The 22,887-nt window shown below is 48.8% G+C and overlaps 1 protein-coding gene across 1 annotated transcript; it reads left to right on the top strand.

The window, feature by feature from the left end:
- Window positions 1–211: 211 nt before the first annotated feature.
- NEMF (nuclear export mediator factor) lies at window positions 212–22,640 on the top strand. Its single transcript, XM_082760430.1, has 33 exons — window positions 212–343; window positions 593–661; window positions 1,337–1,439; window positions 2,366–2,491; window positions 2,577–2,725; window positions 2,924–2,991; window positions 6,318–6,404; window positions 7,353–7,429; window positions 8,324–8,394; window positions 8,485–8,560; window positions 9,598–9,660; window positions 9,994–10,071; window positions 10,347–10,555; window positions 12,139–12,324; window positions 12,797–12,860; window positions 13,393–13,481; window positions 14,107–14,210; window positions 14,609–14,671; window positions 15,373–15,485; window positions 16,127–16,184; window positions 16,699–16,757; window positions 17,214–17,334; window positions 17,429–17,702; window positions 18,524–18,566; window positions 18,648–18,697; window positions 19,142–19,289; window positions 19,564–19,641; window positions 19,719–19,913; window positions 20,505–20,537; window positions 21,339–21,445; window positions 21,528–21,571; window positions 21,666–21,745; window positions 22,323–22,640. Exons 1-33 carry the CDS (start codon window positions 285–287, stop codon window positions 22,398–22,400), a joined length of 3,222 nt encoding a protein of 1,073 aa, XP_082616556.1. The 5' UTR covers window positions 212–284; the 3' UTR covers window positions 22,401–22,640.
- Window positions 22,641–22,887: the final 247 nt, after the last annotated feature.

The raw sequence follows: 22,887 nt of genomic DNA, 5'->3' as shown, positions 1-22,887 counted from the left end.
CCATCCCTGGAGGTCTTTAAAAGACGTTTAGATGTAGAGCTTAGCGATATGGTTTAGTGGAGGACTGTTAGTGTTAGGTCAGAGGTTGGACTCGATCATCTCGAGGTCTCTTCCAACCTAGAAATTCTGTGATTCTGTGATGCTTCTGTGTTTATTTTTCTGTGTTTCTTTGCCGGGCCCGCCCGCACCGTTTTTCCCCCGGGGCTCGCCCGCCCCCTGGAGCTCCGTGAGGCGGCGGCGCATGCGCAGCGGGCCGGGCCGGGCCGGGCCGGGCCGGCGGCGCCATGAAGGGCCGCTTCGGCACCATCGACATCCGTGCGCTGCTCGCCGAGCTCCGCCGCAGGTACGGCACCGGGGGGGGACACACGGCACCGGGAGGGCTCCGGGGGGGCACCGGGAGGGCTGCGTGGGGCCCCCGGGAGGGCTGCGTGGGGCCCCCAGACCCTGCCCGGGCAGCCCGTGCCCCCCCAGCCCCGCCGCTGCCTGAGGCGCCGGCATGGTTCCGTGTGGGGCTGTGTGGGGCTGTGTGGGGTTGTGCTCGTAACGCGGCCGTGTTTGTTGTTTTTTTGTTTTTTTGTTTTTTTTTTGGCAGCCTGCTGGGAATGAGAGTGAGCAATGTTTACGATGTGGACAACAAGACCTATCTCATCCGGCTGCAGAAGTAAGAATCGCTGTAACTCCCCTCACCCGGTCGCTGTATGTATGGAAATTGTGCTCTTTGTACATACGGCGTTGCTGCTGGCAGGTGTTTCGCTTTTCTGACCAGTTTTCAGCGGAATCCTGTCATTTTCTGCTAAAACTCGGTAACTCTTACTCTGGAAGGCCCCGGGGGTAGCATACATAGGGTTGTGAAACAAGCAAAATGCTGCAGCAAAGGTAGAGAAGGCCCCAGGAGTTGTCCTAAAAGCACGCAGCCATCCCCATTTCTTTCTGTGGGGAAGTAGGAGAGGCGTTCAGGAGGGCAGAGCCTCAGTTCTGCGGTGATAGCAATGCCCAGGCCAGGTGGTGGGGATGGCACGCTGCTGTCCCCAGCCTGTCCGCTGCATCGTGTCTCACCTGGGCCCAGCATCACCTCCTTGCCTCCAGTTGCACTGGGGAATTTCTGACTCCAAAACCATTTTTCTTGGCCCTTTGTCTGTAAACTTAACACGTGGGCATCCTTTTGCTGTCAGCGTGGCTGCGGCACTGTTTGATGGATTCCAGTGGTTTTGGTGAGTGTTTTTTGCAGGTGATGCGCTCCTGCCTGTGGTGCTTTGGTCTCATCCCAGTGCAGCCTGGTGTGTAGCACGAGGTGGCTGTTCAGGTACCAAGTGGTAAATCTGTGTTTTGGTAACAGACCCGACTGCAAGGCCACGCTGCTGGTTGAGTCTGGGATACGGATTCACACGACGGAATTCGAATGGCCAAAAAACATGATGCCATCCAGCTTTGCAATGAAGGTAAACCAACCTGCGGTTTCGTTTTAAAAAGAAAGTGGTTAAAGAAAGCAGCATTAATGTGCTGTCCTCAGAGACAAGAAAATACTGAAAGGTTTTGCCTGGTGGATCCTGATCAGGCAGGTGGCTGAAGGTGAAGAAGCAGCACATGTGGCTGTAGGATCACGTTGTTGATTCTCAGCACCCAAAACAACGAGTGTGTACGTTTATGAAGACTGGTGTTAACCTGCAGAACAGTTTTGGTGCCACCCAGACCTTTCAGAATTTGCTGCAGTGAAGTCCTTGTCATTCCAGTTGGAGTGTCCAAACGTGTAGGTCCTGGGCACAGCACGCTGCGTTAATAGAGTCCTTCTGTTCGCTCTGCCAGACTCTGGGGGTTCAGATCTTGGGGCAAGCTGTTGGGCTGCATTCCTCTAGGTAGGTCTGTGGGAACGCAGCCCAAGGGCTGTCTCACAGGTCAGGTCTGTGTAGCTTGCCACCTCTGGATGTGGCCTCACTGAAATGGCTCCCCAAAGATGCTCTTGGGAGGCTTTCCATGTCCTTTGTTGATGCAGGGTTAATCCTGAATCTCTTTGTAATACAAAGTCTTTGGACTTTAACTAACTGCTCGCTTGTTGAGGTGACATAGATGACTTTACTTTGAATAATGGCTGAAAAAACAGCAGTTTTAATGGCAAAAATCACTTAATGTAAGAACCTGGAACAATTGTATTATCTATAAATATCAAGGTGATATTATTTTTCCTAAGAGCTGCCTTACTTTTGTATCATTGGGATTGGGATTTTTGTCTTTCCAGTATTTGTATTCAGAAAGAAGCGGTCGGTGTTGTAGCAGGGATCAATAGCTTAGAAAACCAACATATTTCAGCGTAAAACATCACAAGCAGGGCCCTTTGCATCGTCTGACAGATGCTCTCTGCTCTTGGCAGTGCCGTAAGCATTTGAAAACCAGAAGGCTGGTCAGCGTGAAGCAGCTGGGTATAGACAGAATCGTGGACTTCCAGTTTGGGAGCAACGAGGCTGCTTATCACCTCATCATCGAGCTGTACGACAGGGTGAGTGCGAGGCTCCACGCGCGTCCCCTGCAAGCGAGCGCTCGAGCACGGCCTTGGCTGATGGTCCCCTGGGGTGTTCTTGCAGGGCAACATCGTCCTGACAGACCACGAATACCTCATCTTGAACATCCTGAGATTTCGCACGGACGAAGCAGATGATGTCAGGTTTGCGGTTCGGGAGCGATACCCGGTGGACAGCGCAAAAGCACCTGCACCTCTGCCAACCGTGGAAAGGTAGCTGCTTTTAGGTGGCGTTATGTGTTGGAATAAACCCCAATTACTGTGCAAAAAGTACTCTATCTGTGGGTATTCTTTTCACGTACCGCAGACATTTTGCATTTCTTCTAATACTGAAAATGTTTTGTTGCTTCTAAGCAATACAGCGTGATCTTAAAACCCGTTGTTCTTGCAACTCTTTTTTATCTTTCGCAGGTTAACTGAAATAATATCAAATGCACCCAAGGGGGAGCAGTTGAAGAGGGTTCTTAACCCGCATCTTCGTAAGTAATTCTGTTTCACTTGGAAATGAAATGGGGGCAATATCTGTCCTGTTTTGATGATACTGAATATTTGAGTAACTTCAAGCTGTCTTCATTTTTTGAGGTTGTTGGTGACAGCCTGCTTTTATGTGTGTTTGAAAAACAACAAAAAATGAAGCCTTTGAAAACAGATTTTTTTGTTGTTGTTTTTGATTCAAAGCAAGCTGCACAATGAGCCTTGCTGTGATCCTGCAGGGATGAAGGCCTGAGAACAGCTCTCTTGGAGCTTTGATGTGGTGCATTTTGCCCAGCATCCTGTCGGTGGTGGTACTGACCAGGAGGTGGTACATGTACAGGCGGGGCAGGGATGCTAGGAAGTGGCTGGGGGATGCCAGTCCCACAACCAGTACTGCTGTGGTAAAACCAGCACGATTAATCTGTCTGTCTGGGTGTTCTCTGGTGGGCAGGCAGAGCACCCTGTGCCCCAGTTCTCCTGAGCACAGAATAGATGTGACTGGTGTGACGTGGTGAGAACAAGTTTGTTTTATTCTGCTGATTCTGTTGATGCAGGGTGCCTGGCAGACACCCCTGAGCAGCTTAAATGCTCTGATTTGCAGACCGAAGTATTGCTTTCCCATTTCTTGATTCCCCTTTTTAACCACCGTTGTTCTTTTCCTTTTCTACTGTGGCCTTCTCCTAAATAAACAACCTGCTGCCAACTGCTTCCTCCCACTGGTCCCAGTTTTGTGATATCTTTACCCAAATCTGGTGCTGTGATCTAGGTAGCCTCGGCCTTACAGCGTCACTGATCTGGTTGCTCAGGCACTGGTGGCCTGGTGAGGTTCTGCTCTCTAAAAGGGCTGTGATTCTTCCCTCCTGTGAGCTTGGCCTTTTCTCACACCTCTTCCTTAACCACCTGTGAAACCCGACCATCCCTCTGGGTTTCAGTGCAACTTACTGTGCTTCCCATGCTGGGAGCTCTTGTGTCCAGGGGTTTCTGATGTTGTGTTCTGCAGTTCCTCACATCTTACTCAGTCAGCTTAAACTCGGGCTGGGGCTTGGTCAGCAGCCTGGTCCTTAGCCTGTAGCCCTAAAAGAAACACTGCTATTTCCCCAGAACAGCCTCTCAGTCCCAGTACTTTTATGTTTTAGAGACTTCTAGGCAGCACTGACCAGCAGGCATCCTTGCATTTAATAGCTTGGGTTGGATTTGTCTTCCATACGTTTACCCAATCTCTTTTTGAGCCTGTATGAACTTCTGCAGTGTCCTGTGGTGCGGACTTGCACTTGCTTTCATACCACATGAAAAGTCATCTCCTTTTTTTTTTAAGCTGATCTCTTCAATTTAACTTGATGCTCTACTATTGCATTTGAGGAGAAGGTGAACAGCTGCTATTTACGAATTCTGCACCACTCATTTTATGTCCTGGTTGTTTCTAGGCTGACCAGCTCTTACTGTTTAGCCTTCTGAGTCTTGTACAGAATCTGTTCCAAGCCTCTGATACTTGTCCTTCTCTTCACTTTTTCTAGCTCTACCTGTTTTAAAACAGGGTAGATAAAAGCGTACCTAACATTCAAAGTGGCAGAGCTCCACAGGTTCGTGCTGTGGCATGGTTTCCCTCGTTCCACTTGCTGTTCCTTTCCCAAAAGTTCCCAACACACAGCTTGATGTTTTTATGTTCACTGACAGTGGAGTTTGTTGCAGAGCCATCTGTTGTTCTTGCTCCCAAGCAGAAATGTTGGTTGGATTCTGGTGCTGCACATGGAAAAGCAGGACTGTCTTTCCTCACGTACATCAATTTGTGTTGTTTTACAGTGAGTTTCTCTCTCAGTTCTTTAATCACCAGTGTTTGTCTCCTCCAGTTCTTCACGGCTTACTGTGGTCTTTCTTGCTTAGGCAGAATTTGCTTTGTCACTGGGCTTTGTTCAGGGGCACACGGAGCAGCGCGGGCCCTAGCGTAGCTCCCTGCAGAACTCTGCTTCCCTCCTGGAGGGAGCTGACAGCCTGGGCCTCCTCTCTGGTTCCTGACTTCCAGCCAGGAAGGGGCTGGTCTGTTACTTGATGGCATCTCGTCATCTCTGAGAGGTTTGGGATGAGCTTTGCTAAATGTTTTCTGGAGATCTGAATAGACTGGATCTGTTTGACCTCCTGTGTCTTTGTGTCTTTTTAACAGTCTGGTAAATTTATTAGGCAAAATGCAGAACTGCGCTCCCTCTTCTGTATCTAGTACAAAGCTCTGCTAGTTCTAGGCTTTAGGCTAAAAAGAGTTGAGAATAGAAAAGTTTTAAGACCAGTTTGTGCTGGTGTGGATGTTGAATTCAAGTGTGTTTTGTCTCTTACCGTGTAGCTCTTTAACAGTGGTATTTCATTCAGATTCTGTGGGTTAACGAGAGAAGCTCTCTGACTACCTATGCCATTAAACAGTTGGTAACGATGTCTATAATGTTCTTGTCGACCTTGTAGCCTGGTGTGGCATCCAGCTGGGCAGACTGGGTGGCTGAAATCTGATTTAGCCGTTCTGTGCCCTGCCTTCATGGGCTCTTGGCTGTCCCACTGCCTGTTGGGGTCACCTTCTGTGAGGCCACGTGCATCATCCTAAGCTTGGTGCTGCCTTGTCTCAGTGATCGTCATCTTTCCTCATTTCTTTTTTGCCAGTCCTCAGTTAAAGGTGCTTTTCCAAGGGCCCAGCTTGTTTCTTTGTCTTAAAACATCTTAGAGGAGGATCTTGTATCTGTTTTCATTTGCTGCTTCTCTGCACCCTGTTCAAACGGGGCTCCATCTGTTTCCGCTGCCACTCAAGTTTCACCGTTAGCTTTGACAGCTTTTTCCCACTTCTTTCCTTGAAGCTGCACAGCCTGTATGACTTCACCCTTTGTGCTCCCTTGTCCCAGACCAGGTGGTTTTCCACCCTTACCGGGTTTCCTACACTCCTCAGTTCTTTTCCTACCTCCTTTTAAATTTTTAAAGGCTTTATTTTGTTTAGGCCAACGTGAAGCCCAGCCCTCCTGAATATCCTCATTCAGTCCTCGACCTTTCCCACTTCCAGATGAACCTAAGCATCCCTGAGTTTGTAAAAGCTCACACCATAAGCTGAGACCTGTCAGCTCTGCCCACCAGTGAGCATTTCTGAGAGCCACTGCGAGAGTCCTGATAACCTGCTTGCCATGGATCCTGCCTTCTGAATTCAGGACCACGATGCCTTTGCTCTCCCTGGTCTCTCTAAGGATTGTGACTGTAGTTTCCTGGCTGTAGATTGTTGAAACACTTCTTATGATTTTATTGTGAACACAGTTTTCATGGAGAATCACCTCGATAAAAGAGTTTTTTAAATTTTTTTTTCTTGTAGCGTATGGAGCCACCCTCATTGAGCATTGCCTTATAGAAGCTGGGTTTTCTGGTTCTGTCAAAATAGATCAAAATCTGGAAAATAAAGGTACGTAGAAAATAATGTTTTAGAGGCTGTACATATTTGGTCATTGTCATGTCTGGGTAGTATTCTTTTCAAAGAGATGAGTAATCCTTAAACCTGTACTTCTGACCACACGGTTATATGCTGTAATGTTCTTAGGTTGGGACCAATCTACTTCATATTAAAACTCTTGAAATAGAATGTAAGACTCCTCCTATAGTCTCAGTGGTTTTATGAGGCACTGCCTTAAACATCAGGTGAACTCTGGCTAGGTAAAGGGATATTTTACAAGAATTCCATAGGGAGGAGTTGGCATCAAAGTCTTCCTTTGGCTATAACAGACATGGTGGGGATTTGATAAAGCAGGGGCTTTACATTTATTGCAAAATTTCAAAGTCAGAAAAGAAAAATAAGACTACAGAAAAATCTAATGTCCTTTATATTTGCCATAAATCAAAGAGATTTTTTACTTTGTACTGCTTTATGGTGCTGTAACAAATCGACTTTATAGCAAACAGCTTGCAGGAACTGGTTTATGCTTTTCTCTGCAGTTTTATTTTATAAACTGCTAGCATTCGTATGGTCTTCCTTCATGGAACTTGAAATATGTCTTTAAAGTGCATATATATATATTTAAAAAAAGAACGCCTTCCAAACATAAAATGTGTACTGAGGCTCCTGTTTAGAATGAATAGTAATTGCTGAAGCAATTACTGAAACAATTACTAAAAACAGGGTGCAGGATATCTGCAGTTTTATTTTTGAGCCATACTGGGATCCTACTCTTAGACTGTCTGACGGGGCCACAGCTGGAGCTTGTCATGGACATGGTTAGGTCGGACAGGCTGCTCCAGGCACTTAGAAGAGCTGATGCCTGGGTCTTTTGATTTGCTGTTGTGCTAGGTTTATGTAACAATATCTTTCTGTTCTAGGTGTCTTAAAATATTCCTCTCCTCCCCCCTCTCTCTTTAGAAAATATTGAAAAAATACTCACTGCTTTGGAAAAAGCTGAAGAATATATGGCACTAACGGATGACTTCAGCGGAAAGGTGGGTCTCAGCTGGGCAACTTGGTTAGCAGTCACGCAGGAACTGCAGAATTAAACTAGTGGGCAGTTATTGTTCACAACGTGCCCGTTCTGGGGTTATCAGCTTCAGGTTTTGTTCTGGGAGCTTGTGCTCCTGGTGGTGTTGGGTAATACAAACGACCTCCTTGCACAGAATGTACAGCAATTAAATGATTTATGAGCAGGTGATGTAGGTCCTAGGAAAACTGCACTTGTGCTCTGATGGTAGGTAACGCTTTTCTGCCTGTCAGCCCTGCATTTGTGTGCTAATTTGTAGGGTGGATTCACAAAATGTCTGGGGTTGGAAGGGGCCTTAAAGACCACCTAGTTCCAGCCCCTCTGCCATGGGCAGGGACACCTCCCGCTACATCAGGTTGCCCAGGGCCTCTTCCAACCTGGTTGTGGACACCTCCAGGGATGGGGCAGCCACAGCTTCTCTGGGCAGCCTGTGCCAGGGCCTCACCACCCTCCGAGTGAAAGATTTCTTCCTAACGTCGAATCTAAATCTCCCCTCTTAGTTTAAAACCATTGCCCTGACCCAGGTGCAGCACCTTGAACTTGGACTTGGTGAACCTCACTGGGTTCATGTGGGCTCACTTCTCAAGCTTGTCCAGATCCCTTTGGATGGCTTCCCTTCCTTCTGGTCTATCGACTGCACCGCTCAACTTGGGCAGTTCTGAGGTTCCTAAGTTCACCTTTTTTGGGGGAATAAGATGTCACGTTGTCACATTGCTTCTACCATAAAGTCTCCCAGCTAGAGTGAAGTACTGTCTCGTGCTGATCAGTAGGTCAGCACCTGAAACTGGCTGCTTTGCCAAGATAAAATGGGATCCTTTTCAAAGACAAATGCTGATGTCATATTTATCCATTCCTTTAGGGTTATATTATCCAGAAAAAGGAGAAAAAGCCGAGCCTGGAACCAGATAAACCCGCAGAAGATATCTACACGTAAATATCTGAAGTGTTTATTTCCTTTTTTACTAGTCTGCATAACCTAAATTAGTTTTCAGGTGATAATATCAAATGTGTATTTTACAGATATGAGGAATTTCATCCTTTCTTGTTTTCTCAACATTCAAAATGTCCGTACTTGGAATTTGACTCATTCAATAAGGTACAGTGCTTTTGCTGATGCTGTACTTAAGTGCTTTAATTGACTGATGCTAAAAAGAGTAATTAAAAAGCGGTGCAAAAGTTGATAGTGAAAACACAGAGCTTGGAAGAGGTGATTAATTTTATGGGTAGAAGTTTTACACATAGAAGGCCGAGTAAAACAGGGCCTTTAGGCTGCTGTTGAGTGGTGCTGTCTTTGCTGGCTTGGTTAGTAGGTCCTGCAGCTGAAATGATGGCACGTGGCACTGAATTTGGGTGTGCATGGAACACACCAAGCTGTTGACCAGGACTGGTGACAGCCAAACGTTTTGTTAGTGGAGAGTTCAGATGCTGAGCTCTCACCGGAGATGAGCTTTCACCGCAGCGACCCCTTTGAAAGCCCGAGGCATCTGGTTTAGTGTTTCCTTGAGTGTTGTCCTTCCTGGTCCTTGTTAACATTATCTGGAATCATTAACTGCGTGTTCCTAACCTTGATCTTCAGAGTTCCCGTGTTACTTTCCTGCCCTGCTTCCTGGCTGAATTTCTGTCATCTCCTTCACAGCACTGACGGTCTAAGCAGCCTTAAAACCTTCCTCTCCTTTTGTTTTAATCAGTGTTTGGCAACAGGAGCATCCCATCAGGGACGGTTCTTAGGCTTAGTTTCTAGGATTTCTGTATTGTTTTTTTTGAACTGACCTATTGAAGCAGCAGAGATTCAGGGCACACAGGTCTAGAATTGCTCTGCAGATTAAATGACTGCACACTGTATGAAACAGCAGGTTCCTTTTAATAATTTCTTAACAAAAAAATGAGTGTCCAGGTTGGCCAGCTGTTTTCTGTTGTGTGTGTGGCCCACTGTTTGTAGTGAGACATAACCTAGAGTGCCTTGCTGAACTCATCTCAGGCAAAGGTGAAATGGAGGAAGTTTTTGAACCCCGTTTTAGCATGTCTCTTCTTAGTGCTTTGCAGTCAGCTCTTGAGGAAAACCTCCTCTGCCTGCTTGTTGCTGGCATCAGTCAGTGCAACTTGGAGATTTTTAAAACTGCTTTTCTCTTGTAGGCAGCAGATGAATTCTACTCCAAGCTAGAGGGACAGAAAATTGACCTGAAAGCCTTGCAGCAGGTATGCTCTCACCCGGGGTGGAACAGCTGAGGTGTCTCTCTGAGCTTCAAATGCTTCTTTAGGGCCCTTGGTCTCTGTAGCTTGGGGTGTGGAAGGTGGTGGTTACTTATTTGTGGTACGGAGATGATGTGGTACAGATTTCAAACTGCGTAATGCAGCAATTGCCTGTATGCAAAGTTGAAGTAACAACAGTATTTTGGAAACTTTGTGTCTCATGCCGTTGTGTTTTTCTTTGTTGGAATGCTGTACTGGGTGTCTCACAGGGATTAGATGATGAGATGATGTCACATATGTATAGATATAATATTTTTCCATTTTACTTGTCTTTGAAAGGAAAAACAAGCACTGAAGAAACTTGAAAATGTCCGCAGGGATCACGAGAACAGGCTAGAAGCTCTTCAGCAAGCTCAGGTAAGACTGGGATTTTTTTTAACAAAGATGCATGATGTTTTTTTAAGAAAGAGACCCAGTGGGTCTCTGCTCCCCTACAAATGCTCTGTACCTCTCTTGCCAAAGTTTGCTTGTGCAGCTCTGCTTGCAAGACAAAAGTTGGCTATTGCCTCATGTGATCAGTTCTCTGCCATTTTTGAATTCTGTCTCAATATTAATTACTACTATTACTTTTTTAAAATATTGCCTAGTAGGTGTTTAGCTTCAATGGGTGTAAATTTCTTTCTTACCTTAAGGAAGTTGATAAGATCAAAGGAGAGCTTATAGAGATGAACTTGGAGATCGTTGACCGAGCCATCCAGGTGGTCCGTAGCGCGTTGGCCAACCAGATAGACTGGACAGAGATTGGAACGATCGTTAAGGAAGCTCAGGCACAGGGGGACCCTGTTGCAAGTGCAATCAAGGAATTAAAGCTTCAGACAAATCACATCACGATGCTGCTGAGGTGAGTACATTGCAGAGCACGTGTACCAAGTGTGAGTAGGACTGACTGCGTGCTGGGGGTTGCACTCCCACCATCTCTTTAGCTTAGGAATTGTTACTGAAGTTTTCTTTACTGAATAAAACTTTTCTTTACTGAATTGTTACTGGCATTTTCTTGACAACATTGTGAAGAGAACACATTTCAGTGGGCTTTCTTTTTTGCTTTCAAAAATAATAATTTGGTTACTGTAATAGCTTTTGTTGTGGTATTTTTAGTCTGGCTGACTATATCCTAAAATATTGGAAGATGTCCTAAAAGCAGCAGTATAGGTCCCAACAGTTGTATTGCTCAGCAGTTAACTGTGTACGTTTTATTCTGCTTCCACCTAAAATTCATGTGAGATCCTGCCCCTTTCGATGGCGGAGGCAGTCCACTGAAAGGATGACAGCTCGAGGCTGCAGCTGTTGTGAGCTGCAAGTTTTGATGCTCATCTCTGTGGAAGTCCTGACGAGAGAGCAGGCAGTGAGATGGTATCTGGAGTGTTTTTAGAAAACAGATTTGACGCTGTGTCATGATTCCAGAGATTAAAAAAAAAAAAAAGTTAGAATTTATTTTTTGTAGCTAGAACTTCAGGTATGACAGCTATAAAGCTGCAAAGTTAATTTACGAATTTTTAATTACCTCATTTTCAAAAATGTTGCTATGTGAAGTAAACTCACTTTCAGGAGCGAGGTCTCTGTTTGCAGCTGTGATCTCTGTCTGTCTCATGAGCAGTAACGATCACTGCGCTGATCGGCCAGCTCAGTCAGTCCCCCAGTTGTTGAATCATGCTTCCGCAGTACAGGAGACTGTGGAGATGTCTTTCCCTTTATGAAGCACATTATTTTATGCTCCTCCACTGCCTTTTGCTACGCAGACTTAGTATAGCCAGGTAGAGCAGGATTTAATGTACTAGTGAGAAGCAAATACAAATCCATCTGATGTGTGCTCAGCGTAACTGCTTAAAAACAATGGCATGGATATTTTGGGCCCTGCCTGAGTGGGGAGGTTGGCCCAGGTGACCTCCAGAGTCCCTTTCAACCTCAGCCATGCTGGGATTCTGCAATTCTGATTTTTTTTTTTTTTTAAAGGTTTTAAACCAGTGCACTGCTGTGCCGTTCCCTGAGTCACTGTGACAGCACAACTGCTCTCTTTTCATGTGATCAGGCATAATGTTGTGCGTTTCTTTACTTCATGCAAGTAGATCTTCAGACTTGTTCTTTAAGTTTGGCCTTTTCGTTAGATTGGTAGCGTGGATGTGTGTCTTTTGATAGAAAAAGCTGCCTTGGAAAATGTCACTTCCTTGGATTGGGAAATGCGAGCTCTTTATTTTGTGCTTTTGTTTCCTTTTTTCTCCAAAGTCTGGTTTACTCTAAGATACAAACCTGCGTGCGTTGCATCCTGGAGCCTTCCTGTGGCTGCATGGTGAAAATGTTTTTGTAGTGAAAAGGGTTCTTTAGGCCATTTCCAGTCCTCATGAGAGACTAGAAGTAAAAATGCATTGCACTATGGTTGAAAACCAACTGTTTCTCTTATCTCAATCACATGATGTCGTGTTTTTTTAGGAACCCGTACGTGTTATCTGAAGAGGAAGAAGAGGAGGAGGAGGCTGATTTAGTGAAAGAAGAAACAGAAGAGCCAAAGGGGAAAAAGAAGAAAAATAAAAACAAGCAGTTGAAGAAGCCTCAGAAAAACAAACCGTCACTGGTCGATGTTGATCTCAGTTTGTCTGCGTATGCCAATGCCAAAAAGTAAGGCTTACAGCAAACTGTGCTTTGCTAGTAGAAATTTTCTGCGTGCCTTCAGTTGGTGGTGATAACATCATAGGAAAGGCTCTGTGCATAGCTTTGTAAAAATAACAATGGAAGTGGGTAGGTGCCCTGAGTCTAGGATGCGCATTTTCCTGGTCCAAAACTGTTATCTCAGTGTTGTGGCTGCTCTCCAGCTATTGCAGCGCTTTAATTTTGAGTACGGTTCTGCACAGTGACACAGAGTGGCTGCTTCTTGTCACACAGCAGTGCAAACACCGCGTTCCTTCACTCTCAGAAGGGAAGTTTCACCATTTGGTTGCTTTTCTCAGGGAAAGGCCAAACGAAAGATCTGAGCTAGAAATACTTTGTCAGAACCGAACTTCTTTACAAATGTAAAGAACCCTGAGAAATACGTCCTAAAAATATTAGAAATCCCAGCATGTTAAATCATAAACAAGCTTCTCTTTTGCAGGTACTATGATCACAAGAGACATGCAGCTAAGAAAACGCAGAAGACAGTAGAAGCTGCAGAAAAGGTATTTTTTTTTCCTCATTTTTAGATGATAATTAAAAGCAAAGTCTCTGTCACTGATAGGTGGAAAATCGTGATGTAGTCGAGGTAGTCCTAATGAGACGTGAAAGGTAGGGAAAAAAAAAACAAGCAAATTTGTTTCATTTTTAAGCACTTAAGGTGACTAAATATAGGATTGAAGCCCTCTGCTGTATTATTTTGTTAGCATTATGAACACTTCAGACAAGTGCCCGGTGAAGGTACTGACAAACCAGTAATTGCAGAGGCAGGGGTGGAAAATCAGTGGAAATCCGTATGATCAGATAGCTGATCATCTTCTCAGGGGCCACTTATGTGGGGCAGAGGTTTATGAAGATTTTAGATGTGCTTTTGTGCCTGAAGGGAATGCGGGCTGCTGAACAGCTGTATGTGGAGCCTGCACTCTGGGGAAAAAAAAAATAATAATAGAGAAACTTCTCCCATCTTTCCTGCTGTTTGGTTAGCAATTTTATGATTCCTGTGCTGACTGATCAGGGTCATGCTTTCTGTCTAAACAGGCGTTTAAATCAGCTGAGAAGAAGACGAAGCAGACGCTGAAGGAAGTTCAGACAGTTACCACCATTCAGAAAGCAAGGAAGGTCTATTGGCAAGTACAGTTTTGTTGTTGTCTAACATGTTGTGAGCGTGCATCAATTTAAAACAGCTGCGTCAGGCTGACTTCCCTGGCTGAGAAGTGGAGCTAAACTCTGCACCTCGTATCGAGTCTCTTTACAGCTGCTGCTTTAAGTTGTTGGCTTGATCCCGTTAGATCCTTTGTCTGGAAAAGTTCCTTTCAGTGGAGCTGGACTTAAAATTTAGCTGAGTTTCTGGCTTTTAACAAAGCTGGGAAGATGGGTTTAGTAAAACTGGGGAACTTGGCTGTTACTTTCTGGCAGCTCAGCATCTGTGAAATAGTAACAGTAGATCAAAAATGTTTCAACGAAGCTTTTTATAGTCTAATAAGTAAATTGTTAAAATAAATAGGAGGCAGCTGGACTTGGTGGTGACAGTATTTATTTCATCTCAAAATACCGTTGGCAGCGATGTTATATTTGTACCATGTCTTGTTTCCGTGCCACAGGCATGCCAATGGTAATGACACTATTTGCAGTGTCTTTTATAAGCAACAGATACCAAGTTGCGTATTCTCAGACTTTGACACAAAAAGTACCTCTGGAACATTCTGCTAGCCCCATGTGTTTTTCCCCCCATGGATTGATGTAATTTGGCAGGTTTGAGAAGTTCCTGTGGTTCATCAGCTCGGAGAATTACCTTGTCATTGCTGGGAGAGATCAGCAGCAGAACGAGATAATTGTGAAGCGCTATCTTAAGCCAGGTGAGCATGACTGAGCGGGGCGTAGCAGCTTTCTGTCTCGTTTTCCAGTTGTCTGAGAACACCACGGCAAGGTCTGCCTGGTTTGTCCTTAGCTCGAGCCTCAGATAAAGGGGCTTTGGTGGTGGTGAGGCCTGGAGGCTGCGTGTGTGTTGTCACTGGAGGGCTGGGGGTGAGTGGACCCTCCAGCGCTGCAGGACAAGTGTCTGTCAAGGAGCAAAAGAGCTGATCCTTCTTGGGGCAGCTGGGGAGGATTAAAAGACTTCCAGGTCCTCTTCCCATCCTGCTCCTTGCAGACAAAAGGGCTGTTTCCCACTGAAGCTGGGAGCCTTTCTTACTTTAGCTCTAGTAACCCGTGGAATTACCCCGTACGTGACTGATTCGAGTCACTTCTTTTCCAGGGGACATATACGTGCACGCCGACCTCCACGGAGCCACGAGCTGTGTGATCAAGAACCCGACAGGTACGTTGTGGGGCTTGGAGGGATGTCAGGGCCCTGCAGGCTGGTGGTGTCCTCACTGCGTGGCTGCGTCCAGCCCTGCGAGCTGCCTTCCCCCCGTGCTGTGGCACCCAGCTCCAGCAGAGGGCTCAGTTAGGATGTGAGGGGCATCGCTGCCTCCAAAATCAAGTTGTTACCGACTTGACGGGGGACCAGCTGTGCAAACCTGCCTGTGCCCCAGTCCTGGGAGGTGGCAAAAATTGGCCTTGAGCTGTGAGCAGCGCAGCTCCTGCTCCCTTGCAGAGCTGAGAAAGGAGCAGTGGCAGGGCTTCAGCTCCTGCTGGGGAGCTCTGAAGACCAGCTGGTGATGCTGCTCATCATAGAACGGTTTGGGTTGGAATGGACCTGAAAGATCCCCTAGTTCCACCCCCCCGCCTTGGCAGGGACACCTCCCACTAAATCAGGCTGCCCCCAGCCCCATCCAGCCTGGCCTTCAACACCTCCAGGGATGGGGCATCCCCAGCTTCTCCAGGCAGCCTGTTCCAGTGCCTCACCACCCTCAGAGTAAAGAATTTCCTCCTCATATCTCATCTAAACCTCCCCTCTTTTAGTTTAAAGCCCCTGGGAAGCACACGTGCTGGATCAGGGGGCGTGTGGAAACTGGGGAGCCTCATCTGTTGTGTTTGTGGTTGTGTTAATTGGTGTGTTGGCTGTGACTGTTGCAGGGGAACCCATTCCGCCGCGGACCCTGACGGAGGCAGGCACGATGGCCTTGTGTTACAGCGCTGCCTGGGATGCCCGGGTTGTCACCAGTGCTTGGTGGGTCTCCCACAACCAGGTAAGGACACCTGTGTGTGATCCTTGCAGGTGGAACATCCGAAGGAAGTGGTGTGGGGCTGCAGATGGAGCGTCTCTGGGGCGGAACTGATGGATGGGGATGAAATTCCTGTTCCCTGATACCAGTCCTTGAGTTCTCCCTGGCTCTGCTGCGCTTAGGGCAGGGTTGGAGGAGTCACCTCTGAGCTGATGTGACCGTGACAAGAAATATTGCAAGCTTGGCTTCTTGATACCAGAGAGGAAGAACTTTAATGAAAGAGGAATTTCCTTTTTTATTTTTTTTCAGTTGGGCTTCTAGGTTGTGCATTAGCTGTGGTCTCAGTCTGCTTCCAAGCAACTCCACTCTAAGGGCAGAGAGATCACGTTAAACTGAAGGTCGAGGTGCTTTCTGTGTTCTTACTGCCTCACTAGCCCAGGTCCTCACCCAGGACTTGTAAAATCATTGTGTGATTGAACTGAAACATCTCTTAGGAAAATATCCTACTAAGGGCAGAAGGAAACCCTTGGGTACAGAGTCCTCCTACAGAGCTGTTCCCATAAGTTAAAAATGTGGCTTGCTTGGACGTTGCTGTTAGTGCTGTTATTGCACAGTGCTGGTCTCCTCTTACAGACACTTTATAAAATCCATATCGTGCTTTTTAGGTTTCTAAAACTGCACCTACAGGAGAATACCTGACCACTGGAAGCTTCATGATCCGAGGTGAGACGCAAAGGAACCGTGTGACATTAGGCATTTTCACAGAATCACAGGCTGGTTTGGGCTGGCAGAGACTTAAAATCCATCTAATTCCAGCCCCCTGCCATGGGCAGGGCCCCCTGCCCCCAGCCCAGGCTGCCCCCAGCCCCATCCAGCCTGGCCTTGGGCACCCCCAGTGCTGGGGCACCCCTTTTGTCTGAAGATGCCGTGCTGTCCCGCAGTGGCAGGAATTCAGCTGAGCTGCCCCCCTCTCTGTGGCAGCCGGCAGATCCCGATCTTCTCAAAGTGTGTCCCGAGCAGTTCGTAAGGAGCACCAGGTGCTGCAGCAGCGTCTGCTAGCCAGGGCCCTGGACAGCAGATCGCAAGCTGAGTGTTTCCCCTGTTGTCATCCAAGAGCTAGAACAAGCCTTGGTGTAATTTCTGGCAGCCTAAAGCCTCTAATAAAGATGATTTTTGAAAAGGCGTCGTTTAACGCTGCTGTTAAACCTCTTCATGAGAATCTGCCTTTGTTTTTCAGGGAAGAAGAATTTTCTTCCACCTTCATATCTGATGATGGGCTTTAGCTTCTTGTTTAAGGTACTGCTTCCTCTGTGCACATCCTGCTGGCTTTTGCAATTTGTTTTGAGCTGTGGGAGACTTAATTTCTAGTCTTTTTTCCTCACTGGGACAAATCCCATAAAATGTGTCTTGCTGAAGGTTACTCTCCTCATATTTCCATTTTCCCTGTCTTGATTTAAAGCAAACAGACCCTGTTACGAACTAGCAAACCTTACTGTCTGCTGAATTTTTATATCAGCTGTTTGAGATGTGTGTGTTTAGGGAGAGTCTGCTGCTTGTGCAGCTGCCTCCTCGCTAGCTGTGCTTTCCAGGTTGTCAGACTCAGGTCTGAAGGTGCTGGTTTAGTTTTCTGCCCTTGGAACCGCAGGAAGCGTTCCAAGGGAGAGCATGAAGCTGAGTCAGGTGTGCTCTGCGTGGGCTGGCGAGCCTTATCGGGGCTGGTGCTGGCCTAACGTGAGGTGCCCCTGTTGGTAGGTGGACGAAAGCTGCGTTTGGAGGCACCGAGAGGAGAGGAAGGTCAAAGTACAGGATGAGGATCTCGAAACGGTTTCCAGCAGCGCCAGTGAGCTGGTGTCGGAAGAAGTGGAGCTGCTCGGTACGGTGGGTGTGACGTGGGCTCAGGACAAGCAGACCTGGCTGCCTCAGGCACTCCTAACATCAGCTGTGTTTTCCTCACCTGTGCACCATAGAAGGAGGGGACAGCAGCAGTGAAGAAGACAAAGCAGAGTGTGAGGAAGCACCGGAAGATGTGGAAGCCGTGCCTGAGAATAATCGGGATGAGGACGTTGCTGACCTCGACCAGGGCAGAGCAAACACCCCTCCTGCGCCGGAGGGGGAGTCCGAAGAGGAGGATGGTGAATCTGAGGATGAAGTGGAACATCCAGAGCCAAAGAGTGAAGCGAAGGCAGAAGAGGTAGATTACCCAGACACAACCATCGACCTGTCGCACCTTCAGTCTCAAAGGTAAGTGAAGAAGCAGCTGCGTTTCTCAGCAGCGTGGGCCCTCTGTGGAATCTCCACGCTGTTAAAATGCTGCCGAGGGCAGGGCTGTGATGAGATGCCATCAATTCTTTTGGTGCAGGCTGTCAGGGTGCAGGGCAGTAACCCTGTACCGTGCTAATCCTGCCGTGCTGCCTGCCATTTCCTGCTAAAAGGCGCTTCTTTGTGGGCTGCTTGCTCTGCACCCCCCTTCCTGAAGCACACACACAGCTCCCTGCTCCCTGCTGGGGGTGTCTGGCTCCTTGGCCGCTGTTTGTTAGTCCCCGTTCTGGCCTCAGCATCCCGTGACTGCCCACGCAGTGATTTTGCTCCTCGGGAGATGGCTGCCCCTGTTTTTTGTGTTTTTTTTTTTTTCCTCTGAATTGCCATTCAGCCCCAAGAAACTGAGTCACGGGCTGCTGTGCAGAGCTGGTGCTGAATTAGTGCTCTGCGTGTGGCCGTGAGATGAGCTCATCTCCCCGTGCCTCTGGAAATGGAACTCCTCAGAGGATGGAAGGCAAAACGATGGGGTGGGTGGAAGCGGGCAGCTCTCCCAGGGAATGCCGTGGCCCATCTGGGCTGTGCACACAGGGAGCTCTTTGCCTGTGCCGCGTGTGTGCTTCGAGGCAAGCTGGCAGGGATCTGAGGGCTTGTTTGTCAGCTGCATCCCGGCATCACTGCCCTTTTTCTGGAAATTTTAAGATCTAGAAAGCTGAAAGCAAGGTGCCCAGGCTGGCCGGTGGTGGTGCCTGCAGGGTTGAGCTGCTCCTCATCCACTGACCAGCTCCGTTTTGATCTCCCCACAGATCCCTGCAGAAAATTGTCCCCAAGGAGGAAGAACCCAGCTTGGTAAGGCCCCAGTCCAGGCATGTGGCAAAAGCAGCAGCTGCTGCTGGACGTGGTAGGCTCTAACTGTGTTTCCCTTCTTAGAGTGACAGCAAGTCCCAGGGGCGAAGGCATCTCTCTGCCAAGGAGAGGAGGTGAGAGCCTCAGTGTTTGGGGTGAGGTGAACGCCGCCTCCTCGTTTCCTCCTCCCTGTGAGTGGGCTGTGGGGTCAGCCTGCTCTTCGTCACCAGGAAACCTGGAAACCCGCAGCTGTCAGAGCTGTCAGTGGTCAGCCAGCAGCTGAGGGGGGGGTGGGAAGCTTTGGAGATGATTGTTTGCGTGTGGGGGTCCTGCTCCAGCAGCTAAAGCCTCCCTACGGAGAGCCTGAACAAGAGGGAAGCTTTTCAGCTTGGTGTTGCTGCTGTCTCTGAGGAGGAGGCTGTGAAATGTTCTTCTCCAAGTGTGGGTTCCCCCCGTGGAGAGCAGCCTGCTCCGGCTGACTCACCAGCACTGGTGGGAGAGCGGGAGCTGGGAGGAGGAAGGGGGCTCATCAGCGAGGCGCCGTCACCCCGGGGTGCTCCTGTCCTTGTTCTCCTTAGAGAAATGAAGAAGAAAAAGCAGCAGAATGACTCCGAGAACGTGGAGCCCCCTGAGGAGAAGCAGAAGGAGCCGGAGCCGCAGCGTCCCCCTGCTCCCAACGCCACCAAGGGTGTGCCAGCCCCTCAGCCCATCAAGCGGGGCCAGAAGGTAGGCAGGGAGCAGCACTGCCCCCGAGCTGAGCTGTTGCCACGTGAAGTGTGGGCTCGTCTCCCGCACAGGGAGAAGTTCTGGGTTTCTCTGTGTGGTCCCTGCCTGCCTGAGAGCTGCAGACTCTTGGTGAAGCTCGGTGGCTGGGGATTGCTCTGAAAGACCTTTGGGAGACCTGGAAGGAGCACGCTTCTGGGGTCAGCATCTGGTTCTGGGTGGCTACAAAGCCCTGCAAAAGCTGTCGTTCCTAAAATTGTTGCGTTTTCTTCTCCAGAGTAAAATGAAGAAGATGAAGGAGAAGTACAAGGACCAGGACGAGGAGGACCGGGAGCTCATCATGAAGCTGCTGGGGGTGAGTGAGGGGAGCTCTGCCCCCCCCTTGGTGCGCTCAGGGCGCCGGCTCCAACCACCTCTCGTGTGCAACCGCAGTCTGCAGGCTCAAACAAGGAGGAGAAGGGGAAAAAAGGGAAAAAGGGGAAGACGAAAGAAAGTACAGTGAAAAAGCAACAGCAGAAACCCAAGTCTGGACATCGCGGTGCTGGCGGTGGCAAGGAGGTGCTCCCAGGAGGAGTCCTGCTGCATGAGTCCCAGGACCCAGCCCTGGAGGAGCAGCAGGACGAGAAGGTGAGCGGTGTGCTGGCCTCTCCTCGTGTGGCTGCTCCTTCTCACCCACTCTTGTGACCCTCCTGGTGCTGCGTAGTGCAGCTCTCGCTGCTTTTGGGGCACCGATGGCGAACAGCGTGCCCGATGCCACCGCTCTGGGAGCCCGTCGGTTTCAGGCAGCAGCACAAAGCCCTGCAGCAGTCTGTGTGTGTGCGTGCTGGGTTCCCAGCACAGCCGAAACGAGGCCTGGGGAGCAGCTCGCCAGGCTGCCGAGGATCCAGAGAAATCGATCCTCCCACTCGGTGCAGCAGAAGTGTCCCTGAGCTCTCCCGATCTGTTGCTGTGAGTCAGGATCTGAATCACAGCCCAGATTTCTCCTCCCAGTTTGGCATGTGCCAAGCTAATGAGAGTTTTGAAGGAAATCGTCCTCCCCCACCTACACGAAACCGCTCTTTCTACCTTCACTTTCAAATGAGTTGAGCTGTCTTTGCGGTGGAAATTTGGCTTTCTGTGTCCCGCTGCTAAAAGAATTTATTTTCTCCAGGGACTTGGGGAGAAAAAAGCAGTTGTGTGCTCGTTTCAGCTCTGATGTCTCCTTTTCTGTGTATACAGGATGACCAGGAGCAGGATCAGCCAGGAGTTGAGGTAAATGCTCTCGTCTGAACCTCCTGTACGTGCTGAGGGGGCTTGGTCCTGCTGGAAGCTGGAGGGCCCCGCTCTAGGGACACGCCTGGAGCCCTGCAGGCTGCTGCTGGCACCGAGGCTCCCACCCTGAGCCCCTCGGAAGGGTTTGGTTCTGCTGATTTAAGTCCCCTTCGTGCCCAAAGCTGCTGGAACCCAGCTTGCTTCTGTCTTTTTATTTCTCACACTGCTCATCGCACACATCCCCTGTGAAATTAGGGACTGGAGGAACTGGAGCTCGCCCCCGTCTTCGCCTCTGACCTTTTGCACCCCCAGCAGGGTGGCTCTGGGCTGCAGGACACAGCGTGATGTCAGGGTTAGGAGGTTGTTTAAGTGTAAAATTGTTTCAGAGGGCGCTGTAATTACCGGCTGGGGGTGTTGCCCAAGGCTGGAAATAAGTTCATTTCTTTAAATCTTTTAACTGAGGAGGGTAACGGTTGGCAGTAGGGGGAAGCTTTTGGTGACCTCGTGAAGATGTAACTGCATTTGGGGGCCCCCTTTGGGCCATTTAAAGCTAAGATCACTGAGATGTGATATTAGCAATCAAAGCTGGTCAGTAATGAGCCATGGCTTGGTAATTAATTACCAGTGAAGGTGAGAAACCTAAATTCAGTACGTCCTGGCAGCCCCAGAGCTGTGATGGGGCAATTCCAGCTGGTAGCTGAGCTGGAAGGGGCGATGCTGCAGCCACACCAGTGACAGAGGTGGGTTCGGGCGCCAGTGCTGCTCCTGCCCCGCTTCCCCAGAAGTTCTTTGCCCCTGCAGGAGGCCGTGGCTTTGCTGGACTCCCTGACCGGGCAGCCGCACCCCGAGGACATCCTGCTCTTCGCCGTGCCCATCTGCGCTCCCTACACGGCGATGACAAACTACAAGTGAGTGGCGGCGCCTCCTGGGGGAAAGGCCCAGCAGAGGGGCGCCTGCTGTCTGACTCACAGAGCCCTCTTCTTTTCAAAGGTACAAAGTCAAGCTCACGCCAGGCACCCAAAAGAAAGGAAAAGGTAATGATTTTAAGCAATTCCATCCTTCTCGGTGCGTTACCTGTCGAAACCAGAACGTTTGTAGAGTTTTTAAGTCTTTCCCGTGGTTTTACAGCCGCAAAGATCGCCCTGCATAATTTTATGCAGTCCAAAGAAGCTACTGCAAGAGAAAAGGATCTGTTCCGCAGCGTCAAGGTGACTTTCTTTACATACTTTACCTTTTATGAGTCTAAGAGCAGCAGAAAAACGTCCACTGGTGCCAATTTGGGGGTAAATGCTTCAAAAAAAGTTATTGCTTTTTTTTTTTTTGGGGGGGGAGGCTCTGCCAGCCGCTGCCCCTCCTGGCTCTCAGTCCCCAGGGGCAGATTTCTCAGCTCATGTCCATGCCTGCAGGTTGCTGGGCAGCCAGGGCTGTTCTGTGACAGGAAATACTGAAAAGCAGCAGCCCTAACGCTGCCTGGTCGTGGAACCCTGCTAGAAAAACCACAACTAATGGGTAATGATCTTGAGGCAGTGTCCAGGGACTTGCTGACTCAGCCCCCACATCCTAATGGAGCCGAGGGGTGGAAGCTGCGTGGAAACCCATTAAAAGTTTCCCGTTAATAAACTGGGGGCAGAGACCAGAAGCCTGATGTCAGCCCTGTATTCTGAGGGGAAGGGCAGCAGAAACGGGCACATCGGTCCGTGGCACCTGCCTCAGAAATGCTCGCAGGGGTGAGGAAGGTATTTGTAAAAGCACTGTTACGCTCAATTCCTCATCTTTGTTGTGTAGGACACTGACTTGTCAAGAAATATTCCTGGTAAAGTGAAGGTATCCGCACCCAACCTGCTGAACAGGAAGAAGAAGTGACCTGGGGCTGGAGGTGTTGCCCCCCAACTGGTGCTGTGCAGGCAGGAGCTGCACCTGCAGCCTGGGAAGAGCCAGCCCCGGGCTGAGCGCTGTGACCCTGACTGAAATCAGCTTCCGTGGCAGTGAGACGTGGACCAGTTCCTCCACTGGGGGTTGGATGGACTCTGACAGCTCACCGAGATAAACAGCAGAGAAATGTGCGAGTAAATTGCTGGCGTTGGGTCAGTGCCGTGCTGCCGAGGTGTCTCTTCTCTTGTGCTTTGAATTTGGGAGCTCGGTGTTCTTTCCCTATAGCTGTGGGCAAAGGCAGCCCTTAATTTACTCCTAATTTACAGCATTGCTCTTCTCTTTCTTCCTAATCTGGACTGGGGTCCTAGTGGGAGCAGGAGAGGTTCAGGGCAGAGCGCTTTACTTGAGGAAAGACAGAAGCAGATTTTTTTGCCTAACATACCCTCAGCTGCCAGGAGATAAGAAGCCCAGTTCCAGC

The sequence above is a fragment of the Aythya marila genome (genome assembly GCF_965140915.1).
Source record: "Aythya marila genome assembly, chromosome: 5".
Lineage (NCBI taxonomy): Eukaryota > Metazoa > Chordata > Aves > Anseriformes > Anatidae > Aythya > Aythya marila.
Note: the sequence above shows the minus strand (reverse complement) of the source record. Positions and strands in the feature narration are given on the sequence as shown.

Excerpts from the sequence above, each read along its gene's own strand:
- NEMF (XM_082760430.1), top strand. The coding sequence starts at position 285 with ATGAAGGGCCGCTTCGGCACCATCGACATCCGTGCGCTGCTCGCCGAG. Across the intron at positions 12,325-12,796 it reads GCGTATGCCAATGCCAAAAA|GTACTATGATCACAAGAGAC; the intron begins GTAAGGCTTACA and ends TCTCTTTTGCAG. Across the intron at positions 20,538-21,338 it reads AGGATCAGCCAGGAGTTGAG|GAGGCCGTGGCTTTGCTGGA; the intron begins GTAAATGCTCTC and ends TTGCCCCTGCAG.